Source organism: Micromys minutus (assembly GCF_963924665.1).
Source record: "Micromys minutus genome assembly, chromosome: 26".
NCBI classification, from domain to species: Eukaryota; Metazoa; Chordata; class Mammalia; order Rodentia; family Muridae; genus Micromys; species Micromys minutus.
In genome coordinates this window covers 10,354,115-10,381,197 of record NC_137961.1, presented here as the reverse complement: position 1 = coordinate 10,381,197, position 27,083 = coordinate 10,354,115, and the positions used below count along the sequence as shown (strand labels likewise).

General features: G+C 46.3%; 1 protein-coding gene across 1 annotated transcript in view; it reads right to left on the bottom strand.

Annotated features, from left to right (window-relative positions):
- Positions 1 to 157: 157 nt before the first annotated feature.
- LYN (LYN proto-oncogene, Src family tyrosine kinase) overlaps positions 158 to 27,083 on the bottom strand; it is a 103,261-nt gene continuing 76,335 nt past the window's right edge. The window contains exons 11-13 of the mRNA XM_080938743.1: positions 8,762 to 8,915; positions 6,779 to 6,910; positions 158 to 740 (exon numbers count right to left, since the gene is read on the bottom strand). Coding sequence (XP_080794869.1) covers positions 538 to 740; positions 6,779 to 6,910; positions 8,762 to 8,915 — 489 coding nt within the window. The 3' untranslated portion in view covers positions 158 to 537. The remainder of the gene's footprint in view (positions 741 to 6,778; positions 6,911 to 8,761; positions 8,916 to 27,083) is intronic.

Sequence of the window (27,083 nt, the reverse complement as noted above, 5' to 3'; positions counted from 1 at the left end):
TACCACAAAGGAAAAGATTAAAAGTCTCATTTTTTTTTTCTGGGGGGGTGGGGTGGGAAGTGAGGAGGAATCAAAAAAAAAAAAAAAAAAAAAAAAAAAAAAAACAAAAAAACAAAAAAAACATTCAAATTTAGAAAAGACATTTTAAAGCCAGTGGTTCACCTGTAAAACCTAACAGGCTGGATTAGTAGTTTTTTTTTTTTTTTTTAAAGAAAGTAAGCCAAAGTATTGAGAGGTGAGGGAGCAGCCGCTGTGCATTGGGGGTTTATTTTTGCTAAGTGAGTTTAGTTCTTGCTGCGCCAGTCTCTGAACCTGAGTCACTCGGCCCCGTGTAGAGCCAGTGTGCGTTTTGGGGAGAGCAGGCGTTTGTATTCTGACCGTGGTCCCACTGAGCAGTGGACACCCACTTGAGAAACAGCATCCTATATCCAGGGTGTTCTTCCTGAGTTAATTCATCCTGTCCGCCAGGAACCCGGAACACAGAGGGTCCCGGCAGGAGAGAGCTCCCCGCCCAGGCCGCTTTTCCTCCGAACTCCACTACGGCTGCTGCTGATACTGCCCTTCGGTCGCAGTATAGAAATCATCCAGGACGCTCTGTAGGTAGTCAAAGGTCGGCCTCTCCTCTGCCGTTTCTTTCCAGCACATTTTCATGATGTCATAGAGCTCATCTGGGCAGTTCTCCATGCGTGGCATTCGGTACCCCTGTGACAGCGCGCTCATCACGTCTGCGTTAGTTCTTCCTAAGGCCCAAACAAACACAGCCATGTTGAGTTTAGAAGCCCAGTTCCATGGCACAACACCGCAGGGGTGGCTTGCTACTAGCACCCTGCAGCTAAAACCGGGGGGGGGGGGGGGGGGGAAGCTTCCTTTAGTCTACCTACAGGTTTGGGGTATGTTCTCCCCAAATTCACAGATTGAAGTCTTAACTGTCAGTCTGCCAGAGAGGGACTGTAGCTGGAGATAAGATCTGTGATGAGGTGACTAAGTTGAAATGAGCCCTGTAGCTGGGTCCTGATCCAATGGACTGGGGTCATTCCAGGAAGGGGTGAATAAATCACAGACATACAGAAGACCACAACAATGCCAAGTGGATCAGACAGCTATCTACCATCCAGAGACCTCAGACGAAATCCACTTTACCTGATCTTGATCTTTTGGTTTTTTTTTTTTTTTTTGTTTGTTTTTTGTTTTTTTTTTTTTTTTGAGCATTCACAACATTGTGGAATTTCTGCTGTTTTAAATCCCAGTGTTTGGTGTGCCTCTTTCTCGGCCAATTAAGACAGAGAGGGAAATCTCGGCATCTCAGTAAGTGTGTCCCAGAATGTGCATGTGTGTAGATTCTCAGAGCCTACATCAAAAGCCAAGCATTTATTTATTATGTGTATGGGTGTTTTGCCCAAATGTATGTTCTGTGGCATCTTGTGTGTACAGTGCCTGAGGAGGTCAGAGGTCAGAAGAGCGTATCACATTCCCTGAGACTGGAGTTTCAGATAGCTGTGAGCTAACATATAGGTGCTGGGAATTGAACTCTGGACCTCTGGAAAAGCAGTTAGTGCTCTAACCACTGAGCCATCTCCCCATTCACATGCCTTTTAAGGTGGATTAACCTTCCTCAAGTCTACTTATGAGATACCACTTTCATATCTATCTCCTGACATCTTCGGACTAGAAGACTTCACTCAACCCTCGCTGCCCAGCCAATGAGCGCTTTCTTTAGTCAGAACTTGGGTCTCCACAAAATGATGTTAACTCTGACGACTGGGTACATTTCTGAGGAAATGTCTAGTTTTACTTCTCTTTGCAGTTCTAGAGTGCTGGTGGACGGCAGTGCCCAGGAGGCTGTAATTAGCCACGGGTTCGCAAGCTCGGTTGACGACATCTCTTTACTTCCTACCTGAAGAATCCTTGGCTACCTAGACGATCAGATGCCCACAGGAGATAAACTTTGGGATGTTTTCTTCCTTTCTCTAGTATGTTCTCTCAGCTCTGAAGAACACACTCAGTGCTGCAGAGCAAGCTCTATCCTGTCTGGGATGCTTCGGTAAGCATTTTTACCAAAGCTGCTTTGGTAAGAGAAGAAAGAAGGGAGAATCGGAAACCCATCTTCTTGAACCAACACATAAAGCAAGCCACAATATGCCAAGTCTTATAGAGGGAAGGAGATGGGAGCGGACTTCCACTGCACCCTAAACTCACGAATCGTTTCTATTTAGTCTGTGGCTAGGCTAAAAGAAGCAAATGCCCATGAGCTGGAGACCTCCAGCTCCTTCTCGTAGCATCCTTTGTTCTTTCCACACTGCCTTAAGACTCACCGTGGGTCATGAGACAGCGTGACGTTCTGAGGGATGCAGAAATGGTTAACATGGAGAGCTGTCCTCAAGTGACACAAAGCCCAGTTGGGAAGATGCTCTCACTTGGGGAGGGAGAAGGTAGTATCCAGAGAGTAGGAAGTGGCAGAAACCACGAGCTGGTCAAAGGACATGAGAAAGAGGAAGATGTGGTGCAGAGATAAGAAAAGAAATTGGGCGTTGGTGACAGGGGAGGGGACCCAGCAGGACCATAGAACATTACTGTCTACAGTCCCCCTGGGTCAGGGGGTACTGGAATGGAGAAGATGTGGAAATACACTTTATAAGAAGCTGAACTGTCTTCTCTGAGCATCAGTTAAAGTCAAGGCAAATATTCACAGTAGGGGGGACTCTTAACTTTGAATTCTCACATGGTTAGAAAAAGCCAGAGATGACATTATGGGTCAGAACTTGTATCATTTTCCATCCCAGTTCCTCTTTATAAGAGTAAAGCAAAGGGAAGGCCCCTGGGCTGAGACATCTCTCTTCTCTTTGTAAAAACCATATACACATATAACCATAACTTCAGCTTTAATTTTAAAAAATGAGGGTTTTCTATGTTTCCTGTCTATTCGCCCCCCCTCCCCATAATATCCACCCCCAAACAAACAAAAAAAGAGAGCAAGAAATAAAAACTTAAACTCCGCTGTGATTTCATTCCGAAACAGCGGGCACTCAGAGGCAGAGGTGGTCTGAACCAAAGGGAAGAAAATATAAGCAGAGAGCAGACAGGAAAGGGACAGCAGGCATGTTAGCCCGTCCTGACAAGTACGTCTTCAGATGGAGTGGCAAGCGCCTGTCAGGAGAGGTCAGGAGCCACCCACCTGATGACAGCACACAGTCCTGGGACAAGTCTGGCTTCACTGGTACTGCAAACGCAGCAAATGACCTGAATGTTCCCTCCTAAAACTCACGCTGAGGACTCGATGCTATTCTGAACACTTTGTGAGGTGGCTGGGCCACTAGGTTACCCAGCAAGATGGACGCCTCACCCACAGGAACCAGTGTCTGCTCTTGAGGGCCCACATCAGTCACCAGGAGAGGATTTATAGCAAGTGCGCCATCCCCGCCACCTCGTCCCCTTTGTCTGAGCTGCTTGCCTGACTGCTTTCTACCTCGCCGTGAAGCCACCCACACACGTTCTCCACCCAAGGGCAGCAAACTCCTGAAGGCAAAGGCAACATACTTCCGTTCTGGAGGCCCAGCCTCAGGCCTTCTGCTCTAACAGAGAGAGCCAGAGCAACCCGAACAGGGCAAGCTCCAGCCAGAGTGTGGAGAAGGAATGCTGGACACGAGGAAAAAGAACCAGACGCCATGACCCGTGTCCCACTGTGGATGGCTTAGAGGACACTCTGGTGACTGAGCCATGATTAGCAGAGAGCAGAAAGCAACTATTCTCCCTTGATGAACTTCAAAATTGGTATGAAAGGTTGACCACGGGGCTGGGGATTGTGTGGCCCAGGTAGAGGGGGAGACATGTTGGGATCACGTGACCATTCCATTTACTAATAAGTAAGATGGACAGCTCCCACACAGTCTAAAGTTAATAACATGTTTAGAACCGCGAGTTGCACATCACTAGGTAACCAGACACCTAGAGCGATTTCTTGGAAAACCATCTAAAGGCGGGGACCAGCGGCAGTCTTTTAGTAGAATGTTTGGCTTTTTAATGTGCCAATTTTTCCTCTTCATTTTTAAATTTTAGGTATATTGGCATTTTGCCTGCATGAATGTCTGTATACCATATGTGTGCAGTGTCTTTGAGGCCAGAAGTGAGCACTGGAACCCCCGAAGCTGGCGTTACAGTTGTGAGGTACTGTGTGTGTGTGTGTGTGGGTGCTGGGAATCGATGCTGGGCCTCTGGAAGCACAGCCAGTGCTCTTAACCGCTCAGCCATCTCTCCAGCTCCTAATGTGCATATATTATTTTCGACAAGAATAAAACTATTTAATAAAAAGTAATTGTAAAGAATTAGAAGACTTTAGAAATTTACCAAGAAGAAATACTAATATACTCTTATTATCATTCTGCCTAAAGACAATAGCATTTTGGTAAATTACATTTTAGGTGTTTTTTTCCCCTATATATATGTTCTTTTTATACATGGCTTTCTTATTTCTCCTCTTTTTCCCTTTTTATTCTGTAAATAGTCACATAGTCGATGAAAGCACTTAAAAAAAGAAGTTCTTAACACACACACACACAGTACTTTTCTGGGCAGTGAAGGTCTCAGACAACATCATAAGGACTCTCTCTACACAGCATCTCTGCCTTTGGGTGGAGATTGCTCACTCGCTAATGCTTGTGTCTGTGAATCACGTCCTCTAAGGAGCTAAGGGTGGCTCTTCTGGTCGTTCTTAATGCTGTGGAGGCAAGGTAGTCGTGTGTAGAGGGAGCAATAGTTTCTGAATACACACACAGACACACATGTTGTGATCACTCACACACTCACTCACCCACTCACACACTCACTCACTCACACACACACTCACTCACACACTCACTCACTCACACACTCACCCACTCACACACTCACTCATCCACTCACTCACACACTCACTCACCCACTCACTCACACACTCACTCACCCACTCACTCACTCACACACTCACTCACTCACTCACACACCCAGAATCTTTCCAAATCTGGAACACCAAGCATACCAGACAAGGAGAAGGTCTTGGGAGACACTCAGTCACAGTTTAGAAACACCGTCACCATTGGCTTGGATCCTGTCATTTTCTCCAAGCCTCAGAGGCCATGGCTGAATATCACATGTAACATGTCACATACAACACACACGTTATTATATGTGTATCAGGTATCATATTTGTATATATATGAATATGTAACTTTCTTATTTGTACAGGGAGATGTATATATGTTTGTAGGCTTATATAGATCTAGACTTAAGTACAGAATGACGTCTGTCAGTTTACATATTGTGGATAAGTAGAAATAGTTTTCTTAGTTTACAGCAATGTTAAATCACTAACTTCAGCACCACCTCCCCATCTTCCACTTCAAGCTGAGACAGGAGGCTATCCTACAGCCATTAAGACTCAGTTGAACCATTCTGACCCCAAGCCCATGGCCTCTGCCTCTCTCTGGCCCCGAGTCCATTGCCTTCTCTGCTGTTCTGGCCTCCTAGTATCTCATCCACAGTATGGAGACCATCTGGAGGCTAAGTAGTCTACATGAGTTCCTTCCTTCATTTGTGTATTGCTCATCCATCAGATATTAACTAAAGTCCAAATCACACTGGCCGCCTTCCTGTGGCCTAAGTCCATAGATGGCTGTTTCCACTGGGATGCTCAATTCTCAGATTCTGGGCCTCCTTCCCTCACGCCTTTGAGTCCCGGCCACAAACAACCATTGGGTAACGACAGCAGCTCCCTTATTTGCAAGAACTTCTGCAAGTCCACAGCCATTCACACGCTCTCCTCAGCATCCCTCACCCCACCACAAGCTGTTAACCATCAGCTTCTCCCACGAAGGGAAGGGGTGGAGACCCTGTATCCTTCTGGCCTTGAGTGTGGCCCACGTGCCCAGGTATTTCTAAATGAATGGGGGAATTAGAAACTTTCCTGATTTAACTGTGGTTTTCTCCTCTTACTTTAAATCTTATGTGTACGGGTGTTTTCCCCATGTGGATGCCTGTGTGTTATGTACAAGCAATTCCCGAAGAGGCCAGAAGAGGGCGTTGGATCCCTTGGGACTGGAGTTGTAGCTGGTTGTGAGGGGCCACGTGGGTGCTGGTGATCAAACCTAGGTTCTCTGGATGAGTAGCCAGCCCTCTCAACTGAGGACTTATCTCTCAAGCCACTAAAATTTTAACTTTAAATCCATCTTACTCACACGGTTTTGACTGAAGGACAGTCATGAAGAAGGAGGGAATTTGAGAGGGACCCTTCTTTGTGGCAGTATAGACTCCGGAGGAAGGCAGGGCAGGTAAAACCTGGTGCTCTGGAATTCAGATGTGTGGGTATTGAACAATGTCCCAGTGATCCCAAGTTAAGATCCGAAGTGTCCCTCACTTCTGGTCAGTAGCACGTATCCCCTAAAGAGGGAGAGAACCCACCACCCTGTCTGCCACCTCAGTTCTCACAACTTGTAGAAGACATTGAAGACCCTTGTTCCTTGGACACGGTCTGCCCCATCTGGAGCCCTGCTTTGGCAGAGGGGCGCTAGTGTTTAATCTGTCTCACTAAAACACCCGAAGCAGCGCCAAGTGCACCAGGCAGTAAGTGGCAAACTCACCGAAGGAAGAGTGAGGTAGAGACAGACATCTAAGCATCTTTCCGCAAGATTTGCACAAAAAGTAATGACCCCAAGCTCTGTCAGAAGCACAGATCTGGGTAGCTGAGGCTATTGTGTTCGGGGTGCTGGGTTACTCCCTCACACTGGAGTGGGGTGTAGGGAAGTGATACCTGGGTAGGGAATCTTCCCATAGGTGACGATCTCATACAGGAGAATTCCAAAGGACCACACATCAGACTTGATAGTGAAGCAGCCGAAGTTGATGGCCTCTGGAGCTGTCCACTTGATAGGGAACTTCGCACCTGAAGAGGAAGACATGGGGGTTCTTATTCCGAGTTCAAGCTAATGGGTTATGGGTAATTTTCGTCTTTGACTTTTTTTTTTAAAAAAGAAATTCAAGTAATATACTTGGTATAGAAAAGATACTTGTACAATCAAGACGGACATGCTGTCAAATGTCATTGGGATGTGTTATCCTCCCTTGCTTTTCCCTTTTGGGGCTTCCTTTCCTTAGAAGCAGTTTCTTCTGGAACCTCTAGGGGGCACTGTAACCAGTTCAACTTTAACACGAAAGGGCGTGGTGCACAGTGCAAGTACATTTTTCTTATATCGTTGACCTTTCAAAAGTGGCGAAACTTTATCTAGAGTTTAGTGTGCTGGTATGCACCTGTATTCTCAGATGAGACAGGGGAATCTCTGATTCAAGGAGTTTAAAGCTAACCTGGACATCAACACAGGACCCCATCTCAGAAAACCAAACCAAACAAACATATTGAAATGCATATTTCTTCTCTACAAAACAGTTCAGGCTTTCCTTTAATAAGTCCATTCTCAGTTTGCATGGATATATCTTTTATTTCATTTAAATTTACCTACTTAATTTTTAGTGCTGGAGAGGAATGCTAAGCACACACCAGGCTACTGAACTATATCCACAACCAAAATTATATATGATTTCCTTTGAGGAAAGCAAGGCTCGGCACAGGCTGTAACTCCAGCATTGTGGAAACTCCTAGAGGTTCATAGCCATTGCCTGAAAGCATTATCTTTACCATGTCTGCGTGAGTTTTCTTTTGCAATGCCTTACTAATCCACGAGAAGTCCCTACAAGAGCAGTAAAGGCAATTGTGTACACCTGTTGTGTGCTGGGCCACGTCACGGATTCCTGGATTATCTGCAGAGTGTCTGGAGCAGTACAAGAGGTGAGGGCAGAGATGCAGAGACCGGGAGCATTCCCACCTTACTGCTTTCTACTTGGTCTAATCCTAACGTGTTTTTTTTATGGGCTTTGAACCTTTCTGGTATTTTTTCAAAGACTCAGTGCTTGTCGGTGTCAACGGACCAGCATGATCAGTTTTCTTTCGTGTACTTAGAAGCTGGAGTCCCTGGTTTGGATCCTGGCCCAGGCCTCTACAGAGGGCTCTCTAGAGCTGCAGAACCGGTGTGGCTCATCATTGTAGGCTGCAGCATAGAGTAAGTGCTACAAATATCTGTGCAGTCCAGGGACACACGTGTGCTTTGTCCCCGAGGGAAGAAATCTGCCTCACACGGTGAACAAAGAATGTGAATTTTGACCAATTTGGTTTTGTTTTAGTTTGACTAACTGGAACACAAGGCAGGGTGTGTGGTGCACACCTGTAATCCTAGCACTTGGGAGGCAGAGGCAGCAGGCTTGAGAGTTGGAGGCCAGCCTGGGTTACACCGCAAGGCCATGCTACAGCTCAGTGATTAAGCTCTTGCCTTGCAGGCAAGAGACCCTAGTCCATTAAACTCCACCACCAAAAAGTAAAGCAACCCCTTTATCCCCAAAACCAGCAAAGAACACAGACCTTCCCAAACAGTAAGCTACACTCGCGATACACCTTCAATATTGTACCAAATAAGTCTTTTTTTTTTCAAAATGATGACCTTTTTGGTAGATGCTTTATTAAAAAATTAGTGTGAAACGAGACTAAAGATGAAATATTTCTTGTTATGTAGCTTTTTGAGTTGTTTGCATATTAACTATCTGTGGATGTTCTTGTTGCACGGCAACGCCCTGTCATGACGGTAGAAGCCAGGTCTCTGGGAACAGAGAGGACACGGGGTGGAATTGGGGGTGGAAAAATGGCAGGGCGTCATGCGAGATGGCGTCCGTGACCCAGCGCACATACCTTCCCTGGCTGTGTACTCATTGTCTTCGATGACTCTCGCGAGGCCGAAGTCTGCAATCTTGCACATGAGTGACTCAGAAACCAGGACGTTGGCGGCTCGCAGATCACGGTGGATGTAGTTCTTCCGCTCGATGTACGCCATGCCTTCTGCAATCTGCAAACAGAAGGGGCTCAGGGCCGTAGTCTAGACAGGCTGCCATGGTTGGCCATCAAGGAAAAGGAACACTTGTTTCTCGAGATCCTTTTACGTGTATTACTATTCTGATTGTTCAAAATTTTAAGATCGTGCTAAAGTCACCCTTAGGATCCTTTCTAAAATCTGTCCCTGACATTTCTAACAATGGTAACATTAAAGGGTTTTATTCTATTTTTATGTATCTGTGTGTCTGTGTGTCCATGTGTCTGTGTCCATGTGTATGTTATGTATGTCTGTGTGTTTCTGTGTGTGTCCATGTGTCTGTGTGTCCATGTGTATGTATATGTGTCTGTGTGTCTGTTTGTTTCTGTGTGTGTCCATGTGTCTGTATGTTCATGTGTGTCTGTACCCATGTGTATGTATGTGTGTCTGTGTGTTTCTGTGTTTGTCCATGTGTGTCTGTGCCCATGTGTATGTATGTGTGTCTGTGTGTCTGTGTGTCCATTCCCATGTGCATGTGTGTGTGTGTTGCATGTCAGTGTAAACATTGCATGCAGATGCTCATGGAGGCCAGAAGGGGGCATCAGATCCTGGAGCTGGAGTTGCAGAGAGTTGAGAGCCGCCCACCATGGCGGGGGGGGGGGGGCATTGAACCTGAGTCTTCTGTAAGAGCAGTTCATGGTCTTCACTGCTGAGCTGTCTCTTCAGTCCCATGGTAAGGTTTTGTTTTGGAAATAACAATATATCTTAACATTTTTAACAGTGGGAAGGCTCTTTTTAAGACCTGTAAAACCTGCCCATGCTGATATGCAGATGTTATAATCTTAGATTCTCAAGTGAGAAAACATATGCTATTCTCTGGCTCTTATGTCCCCTAAGGTCATACATTGATACCCCGACCCTCAATATGATCCTTACATGTTGGCAATTGTAAAGTAATTAGGTCAGGGAGGCAGGGCAGACTTGGTGCCTTTACACAAGAGGCCACAGAGAGCTGGTCCCTTCCGCCTTGGGTGGCCATAGCTATTGAGAGGCTGAAAGGGGAATGGGCCTGAGCCAGATGCCGAATGTGCTGGTCCTTCCTCCTGGATGTCCCTAGATCTCTGAGAAATAAATACCTGTAGTTCCAGCCATTCAGTGCACAGGATTTGAGGTGGAAACCAGAAAAGACAACAGAAGTGAAGAAAGGGATGTGCTAACTCAAGTTCATTAAAAGGGACCAGCAACGGGACATGAGGGGTGAGCTTGCTAGTAAGACCCTTTCTGTCAGGATCTGGCTAAGGAAGAGGTGTGGGGCTAGCTCTCCAGAGCCTCTGAGCAGAGTCCCTCAGGAGGAAGAGAATATACTCTGACAGCTAAGCAAGAGCATGAGCAGAGTGAACAGTTAAATAGATGGTGGCCTAGACAGGAGAAGGCACCACTGAGTGCTGGTAGGAAATGTGTCAGAGATCTAAAATTAGTTAAAGGACTGTGCTATCCGAATTACACAGTCAAAGATAAGGAAGGAAGAAAGTGTGTATGTGTGCGTGTGTGTGCATGTGCATGTGTTTATGTGTGTTTATTTGTGGAGTGTGTGCATTTCTGTGTGCTTGTCTCTGTGTGTGTGTTGAAGAGAAGTCACCTCCACCAGAATTACTTCTCTATAGAGTGAATCATCCCCCAGATTTTGTCTTTAAAAAAAAAAAAGATTTATTTATTTCATGTATGAATACACTGTAGCTATCTTCAGACACACCAGAAGAGGGCATCAGATCCCATTACAGATGGTTGTGAGCCACCATGTGGTTGTTGAGAATTGAACTCAGGACCTCTGGAAAAGCAGTCAGTGCTCTAACCACTGAGCCATCTCTCCAGCCCCCAGATTTTGTTAAACCACTGCAGCTCATCATCAGCTGCAGCAGCCTCATTACCTCATGCTGTGAAGCCCATTCAAGCCACTTTGTCCTCTACTGCTCAGTAAAGGAGGCTGGGGAGCACATCCGTTCCTTCCGGGCCTCACCCTGGTTCCCCTTCCAGAGTTCTCCAAGTCCCAACCTGAACCTCTCTTCCCTGTCCTACAGTGATGGTTTGCACGTACTCGCAGCTAAGGGTTATAGCTTTACCATTGTTTGTCTTCTGTTCAGGGTGCTGTCGTTGTCATGACAACCAGATAGTAAACGCCTCTGAAGCAAAGGCTACACTGTACATCTTTTCTATTCTCACTTTTCTCTCGTGCAACTTTGCTGCTGTCACTAATCTCCCTCAGAAAAATGAGCTGGGCGTTTTTGTTTTTAATATGTATGTATGTATGTATGTATGTATGCATGTGTGTGTATGTATGTGTGTGTATGTATGTATGTGTGTATGTATATATGTATGTATGTATGTGTATGTATGTATGTATGTGTGTATGCATGTATTTAATATATGTGAGTACACTGTTGCTCTCTTCAGACTCTCCAGAAGAGGGCATTGGATCCCATTCCTGATGGTTCTGAGCCACCATGTAGTTGCTGGAAATAGAATTCAGGTCAGTGCTCTCAACTGCTGAGCCTTCTCTCCAGCCACAGAACTAGGGTTTTACTAGCACCAGGAAGCTATGTTGCTAGCACGCAGGATTTGGCAGGTGTCATATTTCTGGTTATAAAAATTTGAGAATACTCACTATGTCCCAGACCTATTTCCTACTCTAGTCAACCCAGAATTTCACTTCCTATGGGCACCAAGGCACAATGTCCCAATACTTTAACAATGCTACCAAGGTTCTACAGGACCTGGCTTAGCTTCATCTTCCTGCCTCCTCACCATAACCCCTCCCTTCCCACAGCCTCTTGGTGACCACCCTCAGACCTCTGCAAGGAACATTCCCTCCCCTCTTATGTGACCCATGCCTCTGCAGGCCTCAGCTGATTGGCCACTTCCGCCAGAGGGTGGCAGGGGAAATACGAGACTGCTCTAGATAGCAATGACAGCACAGTCTCTGCTCCCCCCCCCCACTTTCAATGGCCCCAGGCACTCAGAAGATGCATACCCTTATCTGGAAATACTCAAAATAGCTTCAACAGGAAGCCCACAGGAGGTGTTGTGTGGTGTGTATGTGTGGTGAAGGCTCAGGTGAGGTCATGCTGGCATGTGTGACTTCCTCTAGAAGACCAGTGGGGCATGACACAGAGGGCAGAGGGTGATGTAATATTAGGGACTGAGGCAAAGGTTGGGGACAGGAGTCATACCTCAGTTTCTCTTAGTTTGCTGGCACACCAACTTCAACAAAACTTACTAAATCCAAGGAAAGTGGAGAGCGCAGAGTATGCTGAGACTAAGTACAAGAATGGACCAAGCAGTTGTTCTACTGGATGGAATGTCTGGATTAAGGAGACAGAGAGATACCTTGCTGAAATAGCCGGGGGGGTAGGTTCTAGAGCCCCAAAGGGATACCAAATAATTGCGCGGTCATTACTGACACTCTCTTTCCAGTCCTCCTTAGCAACGGAGCCGTTTTGAAATGCTAGGTCACACTTACCTAGCTAATACTCTAATAATTACATAGAACCTGGGGCAGGAGTGCGAAGGAGCCTGCTAAACTCCAACTCAGGTCTGAACTGAAGTTACCCGGAAACCTGTGTGGGACACACCAATACAGCCACAGCACAGCAGGCGAGGGCTCAGCGCCCACTCATGCTCAGTCTCGGGTCCCCACGGTCAGCTCATTCTAAGGACACTCCAAGAACTTGCTAGGAGGGCTCCAGGCCCATCTACTCAAGCCAGGCACCCGCTGAATGTGTTCGGAGGGGATTCTCCAACCGAGCCTTTAAACAGTAGCTTGACTGAGCTCAATAAACAGTAGACACACCCAGTGAAGTGAAAGGCTCCTGAGTATCACAACCCTAGTCTGTAAAATCAGTTCCCTCTCTTTAGCCTCTATCTCTATGGTCTTCTTCTTTTGGCTTCGAAAACCAAACAAACAAACAAATATTTAGAATAAAAAAAGGTTTTACTTTAGCCAGAACAAATCTGGCAATAGTTGATAGCAGCAGGAAGAAGCCAGAGCCAGCTCCTCCTGCTGGTCCAGACTAGGAGGGATGCTTTGTTCACAGGATACCCTCTCCCTCTTTCAGGACTTAGGACTTTCAATAACTTAGCATTCAGCACTACAGAAAGAACTGCCAGATAGATACTTCAAACCAAGATACCACTGTCCCTGGGGATCCCAAGAGAAGAGTTCAAGCCTCTCACTCCCTATATATTGACAACACATAGAAGTCACTGGTATGGCCCCTGCTGGAGATATCAGGTCTAGTGAGAAAGGACCTTTTTGATCAGGAAATAGTTTTGTTGTGTTGTGTTCAGGTAGATGATGATGACGATGATGGTGATGATGATGATGGTGGTGGTGGTGGTTATGATGGTGGTGGTGGTGGTTATGATGGTGGTGGTTATGATGGTAGTAGTGGTGGTGGTGGTGGTTATGATGGTGGTGGTGGTAGTGGTGGTGGTGAATGAGATAATAACCACCATGAGTTCAGCATTCACTGTGTTTTACAGACTTGATGCTAAATTCATGTTTGACCCTAATAACAACCATGAGACAGGTTTAACTCCTGCAGATCATAAGCAAATGAAGTTTAGAGAAGTTAAAGGACCCATAAAACACCAGAGTAAAGGAAGCCCATGGAGTTATATGACAACCACACTCCGTGACCAGAGTCTGTCCAACACGGTGCCTGTCACTTGAAAATGTTTCTGATCAAAGCAAGTGCTGTGAGACACACCCTTGCTGGGTGTGCTGCTCTCCTGAGAGGACGGGCAGAGCCACCAGACGAGGTGGAGAGCTACAAACCACACGGTCCACACCAGCCTAGCAACACCAGCCTAGCAACACCAGCCTAGCAACACCAGCCTAGCAACACCAGCCTAGCAACGGAGCCACAGAAAGTAATAATGATGCTACCCGGGGTTCAGGACTGCCTGGTCGTTAGTTGATAAGCAGATTGCAATGTCAGGGACTGAGTCCTGAGATGCAGCCTCTCTAACACGCCTTGGGAGAGAAGAGAGGCTTCAGGGATGTTCTTACTCACTCACCAGTCAGCCAACTTTCTTCAACGGACAGACAGACAGACTTGATCTTCAATAACCAATCAGCTGAATAGCCTGCCCTTCCCACAAGCCCAGAGCCACAGGTCTGGCCAAGCACACGTCAGAGATGGGAAGTATTAGCCTCTAACAGAAGTCATTCCAGGAGCCTCAGCATGCAGAAAATGAACATTGCTTCTGGCAAGTGTAGGCTCAGTTTTGGGGGTGTAAGGTGAACTGCATCAGGGCTGACAACACTGGTCCCTCTCCACTAATGAACTCGAGCTTCTCACCACCATTGCACACACGTAGCACCACGCTGGGGGATCACAGTGCAGTTACATCTCTGTGGAGAACAACTAAATGCCCTCAGTGATATACAGCAAGCCTTCTTTATGGGGGATTTAACTCTAGCTGGAAATATCAATTATGCCTGCAAACCCGGGCAGAACTCAAATAATTCTCCTTCCTGGGGGCTGAGTTACTAGGGAGAAGTGCTCCCAAGTCAGTCATCTGTCTCCTGGTGTGGACTCAATTCCAGTGCTCCACCGAGTGTAGCTCTCAGCTAACTCCCACCACAATGCTTGGAATCCAGGCAGCTCCTCGAGGTGACCCTCATCTGTTCATGGACACTGGCTCAGATGTCACCACCAAACTTCCTGAGGGTGTGGACAGATAATGAAGCATCTCCCAGGTGACCTGGCTCTAGAATGATTGATTGCTCCAGTGCTTATATCCACTGATTACTTAGCTTTGGGTAACGTCGGCAGAGAGCAGGCGAAAGGTTTTGTTTCCGGTTTTAATAAGAAACACCCACAGCAGAGTCAGCTGACTCAGAGAGAAAGGAACCCAGGAAAAACTGAGTGTGATCTCTCAAGCAAAGCTAAAACTCTATCCCAGGAAGGTCCAGCCTGAATGGGAAGCTGGAACTGAACTGTGGCCTGCCTTAGAATGGGCCATGGGAATACAGCAGTCACCCAGACAAGCAGGAGAGATGCAAAGGAGGAGCCACCAAAGGGCAGGAAGAAGGGATCCGCCAGTCTGCTGCCTCACCTGCTCTGTGGGGCAAGCTCACCCCACACTCTAGAGTGCCACTTGCTTCCTATGGCTGAACAAAGGGTTCAGATAGTTAATTCTATTCCAAGGCACCAAGAACCCATGGAGGACGGTCGGCTATAGTAAAGGGGAGGGAAAAATGAGCAGCAACGGATACACATCATAGTCCCTGAAGTGTCTTTCCTAACAGGGAGAAGGTGAAATGACAAGAACAGAAAGAGTTTGCAAACCAAGCATCCACATTTCTCTGTGTCCCCAGCAGGGCAGCATTTGTCCATTGGCTCTCAGTTTCCACAGAAACCAAAGATAGCAATGGCCACTGATTCTCCGTACTGGGTGCCTATACTGAAATCTATAATGTGGGTGGAGGAAGCATGGATCAAAAGCCCGATCATTGCTGCTGAGTCTCTTGAAACTCTTAGTTTTATTTAGTTATATAACATCTACACTTTCCTAAGAAAACACAGCTGGGCATAATGACCTATGCTTTGATGTTGATGATGCTGGTGATGACAACAGCTGTCATCTAATGGCTTCTCCTCACCCTGACCCTACTGGACCTTTGTAACAGTAGAAACAATAGCTCACTCTACAGGTGCCATTCAAAGAAGAGGAGCTGGAGTCCACAGAAGGTCTCCTCCGAGCAAGACCAGGATTCGAAACCTTGTCTAGGGGCTCCTCCTTATGCACACTGACTTCTGCCTTTAAAAACGGAGCGTTCGCCAGATAAAGAAGGGGAAGAGAAAAGAGATGCTGAGATAAATGAAACCCCAGCCAAGGCAAAGCCGGAAGTCTGTTGGGCCATCCTCACTGCTGAAGTTGAGAGAGGATATCAGAACACACACATGCCAAACCACATCTATGACAGGTCAGAATGTAAGCAACCAAGAACAGGCCAGGATTCCTCGGGGACACAGCTTTCCAAAGGTGGCTCCACCAAGCATTAAATCAGTATGTTTCCATGAAAAGGAATCACTTTCTTTAGGGGGCAGAGGGGAATTGTCACTTAATGTTTTTAGACTTTCTCTTGCACAATAACCCACATGCAACTACTTCACTCTGCTGAGAATTGTGTGAACGCACTAGAAATGAGTGAACTGGGCTAGTGAGGGACAAGGGATCAAAGCAGATGCTGTGTAAAACAGCACAGAGGGCCGTTATTAAAAATAGAATCACTACATGTTTCAGAAAATCTATTTCTTAAAAGGAAGGAAAAAAGGAAGGAAGGAAAGAAGAAAGAAAGAAAGGAAGAAAGAAAGAAAGAAAGGAAGGAAGGAAGGAAGAAAGAAAGAAAGAAAGAAAGAAAGAAAGAAAGAAAGAAAGAAAGAAAGAAAGAAAGAAAAGGTCCTTAACTTCTAGAACCCACATTAAAAAAGCCAGGTACGGTAACATGTTTTTAATCCTAGTGCTGGACAGGCAGAAACAGCATGATCTCCGGACATCCTAGTCAGTGAGAGACCGTCTCAAAAGGAGATAAACTGCTCCTAAGGTTTAGAATAAACACAAGGTTATTTCTGGCCCTTCATACACACATGCACATATACTTTCACATGTGCATTGGCACGCACATGAACACACATATACACACCCAGACATACACATATACACATACAAGAAACTATTGTAAGGGCTTGAGCAATACGTGTACATCTGTTGCAGTAACTTTTTAACCCCAATAAGCCCATATAAAAAAACACAGCGGGTTTTCTGCTGACTCCAGTGAGGGAAGGAGGAAACAAGAGAAATACCACTGGCTACTGTACGCTTCTTCAGAGTCAAGACTATTCCTGCTGTGAAATGTTCACTGACCCAACAGGTGAACCCGGACGCCTCCAAGCAAGGAACAGCTTGAGGCTGAAAATGCTCAGTGGGAATGAGCTATGACTTTGACAAGAACTAAGACAGCCACCCCCTGATGCTGTTGTCTGGTCCTGGGCTCTAGCCTAAGGAGCCCAGCCCAGCAGAGACTTGTGCACAGCTGTGCTCTGTGAAGAACTGGGCATGGCCTACGCTGTGTCTCTAGGTGAAGGCAAAGGAAATGGTCAGGAGCAGATTACTTTGTGATTGGTACACACACATTTATAGACTTTCAATAAAAATGAAAAATAACTAGCCCTGTACCTTCTCTAGAACTCCCTAGGCACACCCAGTCTGTTGTTGTTACCATTACTGTTGTTGCTGGGATTGACACCAATTGAGCTATAGTAGCTTGGCCTTAGTGTGGCAAAGGTCTGAAGGTCAAGGTTTTTCTGAGGCGGGAGCCTTTCTTGTTTGAGAGAACTGCATTATTCATCCATCTACCCGTCCAAGTAGACACTGACACATTTGTCCTTGCCTACAAGCCCCACCCCATTCTCAAGGCAAAGGCCTTAGAAAAAAACCTTGTCTATCACTTTTACTTTCTAATAAGAGAGACAGAAGGTAAAAATTTGTAAGACACCAAGCCAGAAACTAAGGAAACGGATGCAGGCTCTCTACATTGCAGTTGGTTAAAGTGCTCTTCAAGGAATCACTAACTCACCCTGGGATGAGCTTCAAGGAAGTCTGTGAGAAGATCTAATCAATTTCAGAAACAGAGTCGGGGGTTCATCTCTATTTATATTTCATCCCCTTTGAAGTGAGCTTAGAAAATAATCTGTGTTTACAGGTGGAGCCTCTGAAGGTTTCCCTCCACCGCCCCGGCTTTTCCTTACAAAGCAGGAAGGGGTAGAGGCTGGAGTGTGACCCTGAAACGTGTCCACTCACCGGTCAGAATTTGCCTGAACCCACGGGATTGGGCAGATGACCCAGTGAGTGTGACAAAAGTCTACTTCTTCCATAGACTTCTGCCAGCTGATATGCCTCAGAAAGGAACAGACATGGGCTACGAAAGCACCACCCAGCAACTTCCCATCAGTACTTCCAGGTTCTATAAACCCAAAGAACACCCGAGGCTTGTTCTCAGTTATAGATAACCAGACCAGGCATACATAGATTTAAACACACGCTTAAGAGGTGACTCAGGATACGATATGCAAGTGAGATATGCAATACACACACACACACACACACACACACACACACACACACACACACACACACACCTTTATCAGGGCTCAGTCTGTCCTGAGCGTGCATCAAGCTCTGGCGGTCTCTTAGCAAGGTATGACTCAACCCTTGTCATCCCATAGTGCTCTGGCCAGTTTCCAGTAGGCTCAGGAGTAGGGAAACCAGAAGTAAAGAGAAGCAGACAGCTATTTCTCTAAGTCATCGGGGGAGGGGTGGTGGTGGAGGTAGCCATGTGAGTCACCTGTGTAGAGGACTGAGGAGAGTGTCAAGCCTTGACAACTCTAAGGACCATGTTGCTTTCAGTGTGAGGAGACCACTCTCGAATAGGAATGGTTCGGGAGCAGGAAGAAAAGGCAACTCAGCTGGGCATGGTCAGTGTGATGTGGCTAGGATATGGCTAGCATGCACTCGTGTGGAGAACCCAGTGAAGCAGTGGACTGGAGGGAACCATTAGAGCTGGAGACTGGAGCTACAGTGTGCTCAGCGCTGGACAGTTTTACTAGATCTACAGTGCCCCCAAACGACTACCCTTCAGAATGCAAAAGTTGACCCTGAAAATCAATGGTTCTCAACCTGTGGCTCATGACTTCCGGGGTGTGTGTGTGGAATGACCCTCCAGAGGGGTGTCCTAAGACCATTGGGAAACACACATTTATATTGTAATTCATAACAGCAGAATTATAGTTATGAAGTAGGGTCATCTAAGATCATTGGAAAACACACATTTATATTATAATTCATAACACCAAAATTACAGTTATGAAGTAGCAATAAAATAATTTTATGGTTGGGGGGGTCACTACAACATGAAGAACTGTATTAAAGGATCACAGCATGAGGAAGGCTGAGAACCACTGATGTAAAGAAAATCTTTGCAGAGTTAATAAATTAAAGATTTTGAGATGAAATGCCAACCTAGACTCAGGGTGGACCCCGCGTCTAACTGTTTAAAAAAAAAAACAACTGAGGGCGGCTTTGCTTCTCCTGCAGAGAGAAGTCTTGGCAAAGACACAAGGTTGGGGTAGGCAGGACTTAGAGAACTCTGCCTCCAACCAGGGAGTGTCAGGAGCCACCAGAACCTGGAAGAGCTAAGGGAAGAATCGGCGGTCCTAAAGAACCGCCGTGTTCCTGAGGCTGTTACTCGGCTTTAAATCCTAGGAATTTAACCTGAATTCACACCAGAGTCAAGTGTCTAGAAACAGCCGGAGAAGCGAGGGCTCAGTGTGTAGCACAGTGTACCACGTTGTGACACTGTATCAGGTCAGGCGGGCAGAAGCTGGATGAGGGTGCTCTCAGGGAAAGGTCCAGTCAGGCAGTCCGCTGATGAGGGGGTGGGGAGTGTGTAGACAAAGGAGAAACACTATTGGCCAGGGGCTGAAAAGGTGCATGGCTAAAAGTTAAGGGTCAAAGAGATGACACTCCGGCTTTGCACGAGGCTAGGAAAGAGTTCATCTGGAAGGCACAGCAGAGAGATGTGTGTGTGTGGAAAGGAGGGAATATGAGGACGGAGCAAGTGTGGGCACCCATAATGTATAAGGGAGCGACACTAAAACGAAATGACAGTGGTGGAGACAGAGCAGGACCAAAGGTCCAACGAGCATCTCTCACCACCCAGGGGCTCAGTGAGGATATAAGACAGAGTTCTTGAGGGCCGGAAGTAAGAAAGAAGCCTGAGTTTGAAGGTGAGGATTTCTGGGAACAGTGGGGGATGTGCTTAGAGCCAGTGTTTTCTGTGTCACGGTGAGGGGAGCATCCAGAGACCCCAAGATGACTGCAACAAGCAGCATCTGACATGAGGGCTTTAAGGGAGTGAAGGTTCTGGAGATGAAGCAAAGGGGTCTACAGTCAGCAAGAGGATCACACTGTGTAGGAATGCACCGAGAAAAAGTGAGCTAAGAAACACGTTTGCACCGCTAGCTGTATCTTAGAGGAACAAGGGACTGGTTGGCATGACCCAGGAAATGATGAAAACCACTTGGAGAGGCAGGTGGAAACCTTTCTATCAGCTTCAAACCCTAACTTTGGAGAGAAGTGTTCCTTCACCATGGGAATTCCAGAATCAAGGTGCTCTCGGTGACAAGGAAAGGCCCTGACTTACGCCAAGAGAGAAAAACACCTGTTCCGCTGTGCAAATCCCCCACCCTCCTACCCCATGCTTCAGTTCATGTACAGGTTTTCACTCTTCCTGGTGTTTGTACCACAGGAATGTAAAACAAAGCCACTCTTTGTTTTCTCTGACAGTCCAGATACTCACATTCTATTTCCTTCTTCTCTTGCTTTTGTTTGGCCGATCCGGCAAGTTTTGTGCAGGAAAATAAACTCTCGGAAGACGTGGAGGGTGAAAGCTCGTTGCTCACACCCGAGCCTCCGGCAACCCTTTCAAGGTGACACACACCCTTCCAGTCACCAATTCAGAGCTATGTGAAGCAAGAGAGGCGTGCCCCAACGTAAGGGTCAATAAAACGGCTTTGAGTTTTTACCCTGAACCCCCTCTCTTCAAGGCTTCGTTGTTGTGCACCGATGATACGACCATAAGCAAGAGGACTCATTGAAATACTAATGTATGTGCTACGGAAGAAGTGCTCAGTGGCGGTGATCGGGAACCACCATGGAGTGGGCAGGAAGTGGCTCAGGTGGGAGGTCAGATGTTGGCAGCAAGATCGAGGGCATGAGGCAAATGACAGTAGCTCCCAGGAAGGAAACTTTGGGGAAGGCGCTGAGCCCAGAAAGTATCTGTGAGCTGCAGAGCTAAGGAAGGGGGGTGCTGTGGACCCCTGGAGCCCGAAGTCTGGTTGGAACCTACGGAGGGGAGTTGCATGAAAGTCATCCAGGTGGTAAGATACAGACAGTGTGCAGACTTAGAAAGGGGGGTAATGCGGGGTGACAGAGGGTAGTGCCAGGGGTCATGGCGAGGGCAGGGGAGGAGCTGGCTCTGGACGTGCTCTTGGTTTTGCGACAGTGTGAATGGACTTCATGCTGTGGACAGCACCAAATGGGGTTAGACTGGTGCATTTGATGCTACGGTAATTTCAACCACAACTGTGTATGTGTGTCTGATGTGTGTGGGGGCAGGGCATGGACATGCCACAGAACGAAATTAGAAGCCAAAGGGAAACCTCCCGTGTCCTTGCCTTCCACCCTAAGGCTTTACATGGGAGGTTAACTTTGAACTCATTCTTTCTACTTGTGTGACAAGTGCTTAAGGTACCAAATCATCTCCGAGCCCCTATTTAACCACCATGTTTGAAAACCCAAGAATAAGAGAGGAGAGAAAAGAGAGGAAGAGGAGGAGAGGGGGCAGAGGGAAAAGAGAAACCCGGCCATTGGCCTGCCTACTGGGTGAAACTTGGAAAGAAGGAAGCTGAGGAGAGGGGAGAAAGAAGAGCGGGCAGCCAACTCTGTCTGAGATTTATGGGCCCTGGCCAAGTTTTAGGTCAGCTTGAAACAAGCCAGTGTCATTTGGAAAGAGAGAACCTGAATTGAAGAAGTGTTCCCGTCACCATAATGAAACACTGGAGGCCAGGTAATTTTAAAGCCTATTTAGCTCACAAAAGAGCAAGGCTCCTGACAAGGGGCTCCTCCTATTTCATAGATAAGAACCGTCTTCTAATAAAACTCAAGTTTAGTTGACAGTGCTACTGAGAGGTATATGGGCCATGAGAGCCATTTGTGAATTAGCTATTTTTCTCACAGCACCAGGGATGGAACCCAGCATTGTGTGTAATAGGCACATGCCCAGCCCTGGATTCACAACGGCATGGATGTCATTATTGGAAGGTGAGGAAAACTTAGCAGGCGGAGCCTGGCTAGACGTCTCTGGGGGGGACCATCTTTGAAGGGCACACTCAGGACCTTTCCTCCTTCTCTCTCTCTCTCTGCTTCCTGGCTAACACAAAGTAAGCAAGTTTGCTCTGACAGGCGCGCTTACCAGCTTGGTGTTTTCCCTCACCACAGGCTCACAGCAATGAAACAAGCTGACCACATACCGAAACATCTGGAATCACGAGCCAAAATAAACCAAAATAACCCTTTTCCCCTGTTCTCTTTTTAAGCACTTCTTTCAGATCCTACTCATAGTGGCAAATAGAAACCAGAGGGCAGGAGGGGTAGGCTTGTGACTCGCCAGGAGCCCACTTCTTAAAGTGCTCACATCCACACACTCACTACACACGGGCCCTTGGCAACCACAGACAAGTCAGACCCACACCCGGACTCTCTTTCTAATCATTCCTGCATCCAACATGTCATGTCCAGACTTGAAAGCTCATTCCTGCTGCAGAGTCAGTTCCTACCACTCCCAGCGCCAGTCATGCCAGGCAGCCTGCCATGATTTTGTGCCTCAGGAGTCTGTATTCGTGGCATCACCAGGAAACTACCTGGCTCAAGTTTTCCATGGATGCCATAGACAATGCAAACACCATCCATTAACCACCAAGTGTCAGTGTATTATTAACCAAGAGAGCCAAACCGCTGCAGTGCAGTCGAGACCTTTTTGACTGAGCACTCGCGCTCGAATACAGCTCTAAACCGTGCAGTTACCTACAAAAGAGTTGAGTGTGATTGACAGACGTGTGCAGGTTCCCTAGTGCCTACGTCCTGCTCACTGGCTTCTCTCATTTCACCACGCCTCATTTGCAACCCTCATGTCTTCTGTTCTAGGCAGCAACCTACAGTCTAAGCCTTCCCTAAGCTGATGGAGTGATCCAGATCTCCTGCACACTGGGTTCCAGCCTCCCCACCTATAGTGCTCTGAGAACAATATGAGGTGCTTTCCCTGGCCACATTTCTGGTGCTGAACCCTGTCCTCATCAGCTATGCATCTGCCTCCTACAATAAGTCCTCTTCTTCTGGGTAGACAGTGTGTGTCTTGCTCATCCCATTCCTAGTAACGAGCCAAGCTGTGCTCCTAGCTCACTGCGAGTGAAAGAGAGGAGGGAGAAGCACATGATAAATCCCAAGGAAGGCTGTCCCAGCTGCTTCTTTTAAAGCACCTTTTGTACCTTTACTTTGAACCTCTGCTTTGAATGTAACTTCTGGTGAGGACCCTCACTGGCCCTAAGTCACTCACCCCATTAAGTCTGTCTCTATGGGATGCCATGACGCTTTCCCAAAGAGGAAGCTGATTTTTGACTCATCGATAACACACACTAGCAACTATCATTCTGGACAACACGGTATCAAGATTCAAGGCCGATCTGATTCAGGAGTTCTTTCTGGGGCTAGGACGATTTCCAACCAGGTTCAAACAATACAGACAGATGTGCTGTCACACACCTGGAATCCCAGCCGGAAGCAGGGGCTTGAGTTTGAGGCCAATTTAGGCAGAAGAGTGAGGCTCTTTCTCAAAAAGAAATAAAAACAAACAAACTCTGGAAGCAAAACAACAAAACCCAAAGAAAACAAGGCCCCTCTGGCCAGACTGCTTGGCTTCGTTTGTGACCTCAGTCCTCTGTGACCACAGTCCCTCTGCTGAACATACTAACTTCACAACCTACCACACACACACACAGAGTTCCTGTTTTGTTATTTTTAACTGACAATTAAGTGGTTTTTTTTTTTTTTTTTCTTCTTCTTCTATTTTTCCCCCTAGAAGAAAACTGCCTAATATCCAGTTTTGCAATTCCAACATTGGTTCTAGTTTCACTTGTCCATTTTTATAAGTTGTCATGGCCCCCAGAGTTAAGTCACATGCTTAAAATGAGTTTAGAATGAAACTCATTAATCAAAGTGGATAAAGAGAAATGGGGCCAAATTACAGTAAAACATATGGGGTGAAGTCTAGTGTTCTAAAAGGGTGGTAACAGTGGTAAAGCGTGAAAGGGTGGCAGAAGGTACCAGTAATTTGTTGTGTGTATATCAAAACAGGAGGGGCACTGATTTGTGAATGTTTGCTGAGCTGGCTTAGCAGATGTTGGTGTTTGCTGCCAGCCCGAGGATCTGAGTTGTAAGCAGGGACCCCACCTGATGGAAGGAGAGAATACACTCCTGCAGATGATTCCTTTAAATGAACGTGTATGCATTTGCACAGATATGCACACACAATAAAAATGTGTTAATTTTTCTTTTAAAGTCACACTGACCTAGGACAATAACACATGCGGGTAACCCTGACACTTTCAAGGCCGAGGCAGAATGCTAGTGAGGTGAGGGCAGTTTGGGCTACTCAGCAAGGTTCTGTCTCAAAAGCAACCGACAAAAATAATCACACCGTACACTATAAGTATGCACAGTTATTTTTTATCAATTAGAATATTTTTAATTTTGAAGAGAGAACATTGCCTTGCCTCAGTCTGGCTATTAAAATAATATCATGTATTTCTGTCCCTTTGTTTAGAACAGTAAAAGCATTAATTATATTAGAGTGACAATTCATGTAGTCTCAGTAGAAAAGGAGTTTCTGTCGTCGAATATTAGAGCCGAGACCATGAAACTCCTAACCTGGTGCTATTTATAAAATAGCAGCAGCACATCTTCCATTTCACAGGATGAGGCAACCACCAGCTGTGTAGGTTTGCACTGGGAAGCCACGGTTCCCAGGCAACGATGCGTAATGAGGCATCTTTGTCCTGATCACCCAGGCCCCTCTATCTACAGCAGCTTTCTGATCCCAGTATTCTTAGGAATTAATGAATGAATTAATGAATGAATTAATGAATACCCACAAATTGCTGGTCTTTCCCTTTCTTGTACCATCAACTGGACGTGCAAATGCCAAAATAGAGGCACACCTGAGAAGTCTCAGGAAAGGGGAAAGACTAAGAAAGCAGGAATCACAGTGGTTTCCTAGCAGATAGACAAACCAGCTCCTAGAGGCTTCCACTTGCCTCCGAGATGGACCCTACGCACCGGAGCCTCTTCCTCTGTTGAAATAAACTGAAGTTGGTGGCATTGACAAGCAGACACTTGTTTGGGAGGGCTGGTGTGAAACGTGGTGGCACAACACTTGCCTTGCAGGCACCTGCCCAAGGGTCAGTCAGTGTTGAATTTATGTTGTAAATCTGAAACAAGGATTTGAACATGAAGTAGACCCTTTATGACAATGGTTCTCAGCCTTCCTAATGCTGGGGCCATTTAATTCGGTTCCTCACGCTGTGATGACCCCCAACCATACAATTATCTTCATTGTTAGTTCATAACTGTAACTTTGCTGCTGTTAGGAATCATACTGTTTTCCAGTGGTCTTAGGGGACCCTGTGAAAGGGTTGTTTGACCTCCCACAGGTCGAGTAGCTGCCTTGTTAGGATGTTATGAGAGCAATGGTGTATGTCGAAGGAATGACGCTGAATAAGAGCCCTGAGCTGGGAAATGAGAGTCTGACTTCTTTTCGGTTCCTCACAAAGACAGAAGTAAAGAGATAACCTTCACTTCATGTGGCATCTGATGACATTATCAAATACTGTAGAAGCTTCCTGAGGACATTTCCATCCTGTTCCTTCCAGATGACTTATCACAGACAGATTAGTCTCCTAGCTCCGGAAAGAGGTCGAGAAACACTTGAATTGAGATTTGCCCCTTTCCTCGGCTAACTAATTTCAAACTTAGACGGTGACTTCAAATTTAATACCGATGACAAGAAACATCTTGGGGGCAATTACTACATCATGCAATGACTTAGTCAGGTGTGGTGGTGCATATGTGTGATCCTGGTATGAGGTAAGTAGAGGCAAGAGGGTCAGGAAGGAGATCAAGGCCAGGCTAAGAAGAAAGGTGTATGCTGACAATAGGATGAATGGGAGGAAGAAAGGAGTTGAAGGAATCCACAATGTATCAGCAAGGCAAAGACGTGCCAAGGAGGCAAAACACCGCTGGAGCCGACCAGATACGAACTCATGACAGGGTGAACACTGACTACCAATTCCGAAGCAATACAGGTGAAACTGCTGAGTGATTGTCTGTAATCTGAAGACCCTGGACCAAGTCCTAGCAATTCTACCTGAGTTCACTCACGCATCTGTAAAACATACTAAACAAGCAATATCAGTGTATCAGAGTGGTTGGGCTCTCACTGGGTAAGAGGGATTGATTGTTTCATCAACTTGAAGAAGCTAAAACAAACTTGAATTGTTGCTATGACTACGGGATCTTAACAGATGGGCTTTTACAGCTTTGCTCAGAGGTAACTGCGTTTCTGTGAGTGCAAACTGTGTTTGCATTTTAGAGATGTTGTTGCCAAGTAGCCAAAAACGCTTTGCTTCACTGGGCCAGAAAGACAAAGGAATTTTATCTGATCAACCATATGGTCCTTCAAATTTTGTATGTTATTCTCTCTTTTCTCTTCAGTTTTACAAGCTTGTGATTCCACATCTGGTTCTGTCCCAGGATGCTCCCAACTAATTTCAACCTCTTTTGCCAAGTTGGTTTTTTTTTTGTTGTTGTTGTTTTGTTTTGTTTTGTTCTATCTATTTGTTTTGTTGTATTTAGGTGAAGCTAATCTGCTCAGAAATGTCAAATGCCTCCTAAGGAATCACTTTCCTCTCTTAGTAAAAAAAAAGCATGAGACAGCTTTATTAAGTATAAGGAGAAAAGCTATGAGGAAATGTGTTCCAGTCAAAATCCCTTCCTCTCTACCGGGTGATCAGGAGGTACATGGGCTGGGGGAGGGGGCTTGGCTGGAGGGCAGGCATTACACTTGTGCCCCATAAGCCTTTTCAGCACTTTCCTGAGACAGGAAGTGATGAAATCAGCTCCCACATGAACTGGGACATGGTCACGTGCATCATGGGTTTCCTGTCTCAACTGGACACCCTGGGAGGGTGGGAAAGAGAAAGTAGAGAAGTAGGTCACGGGGAAGTCCCAACTCTGCCCCTCCACGCTTTGCCTTGTTCTTCTGAGGCTATGATTGTTAGTATACTCTTCTCCAGTCCTGATAACCTATCTCAGCTGTTGACGGCAATGGTGTCCATGGTGAACGTGAATTTTTCTCCACTCTTGACCGTATATGACAATGGTAACGGGACAGAGTGACCATCAATGGATTATACACCTTGCTCACAGATTGATCAATGGATTATACACCCTGCTCACTGATTGATC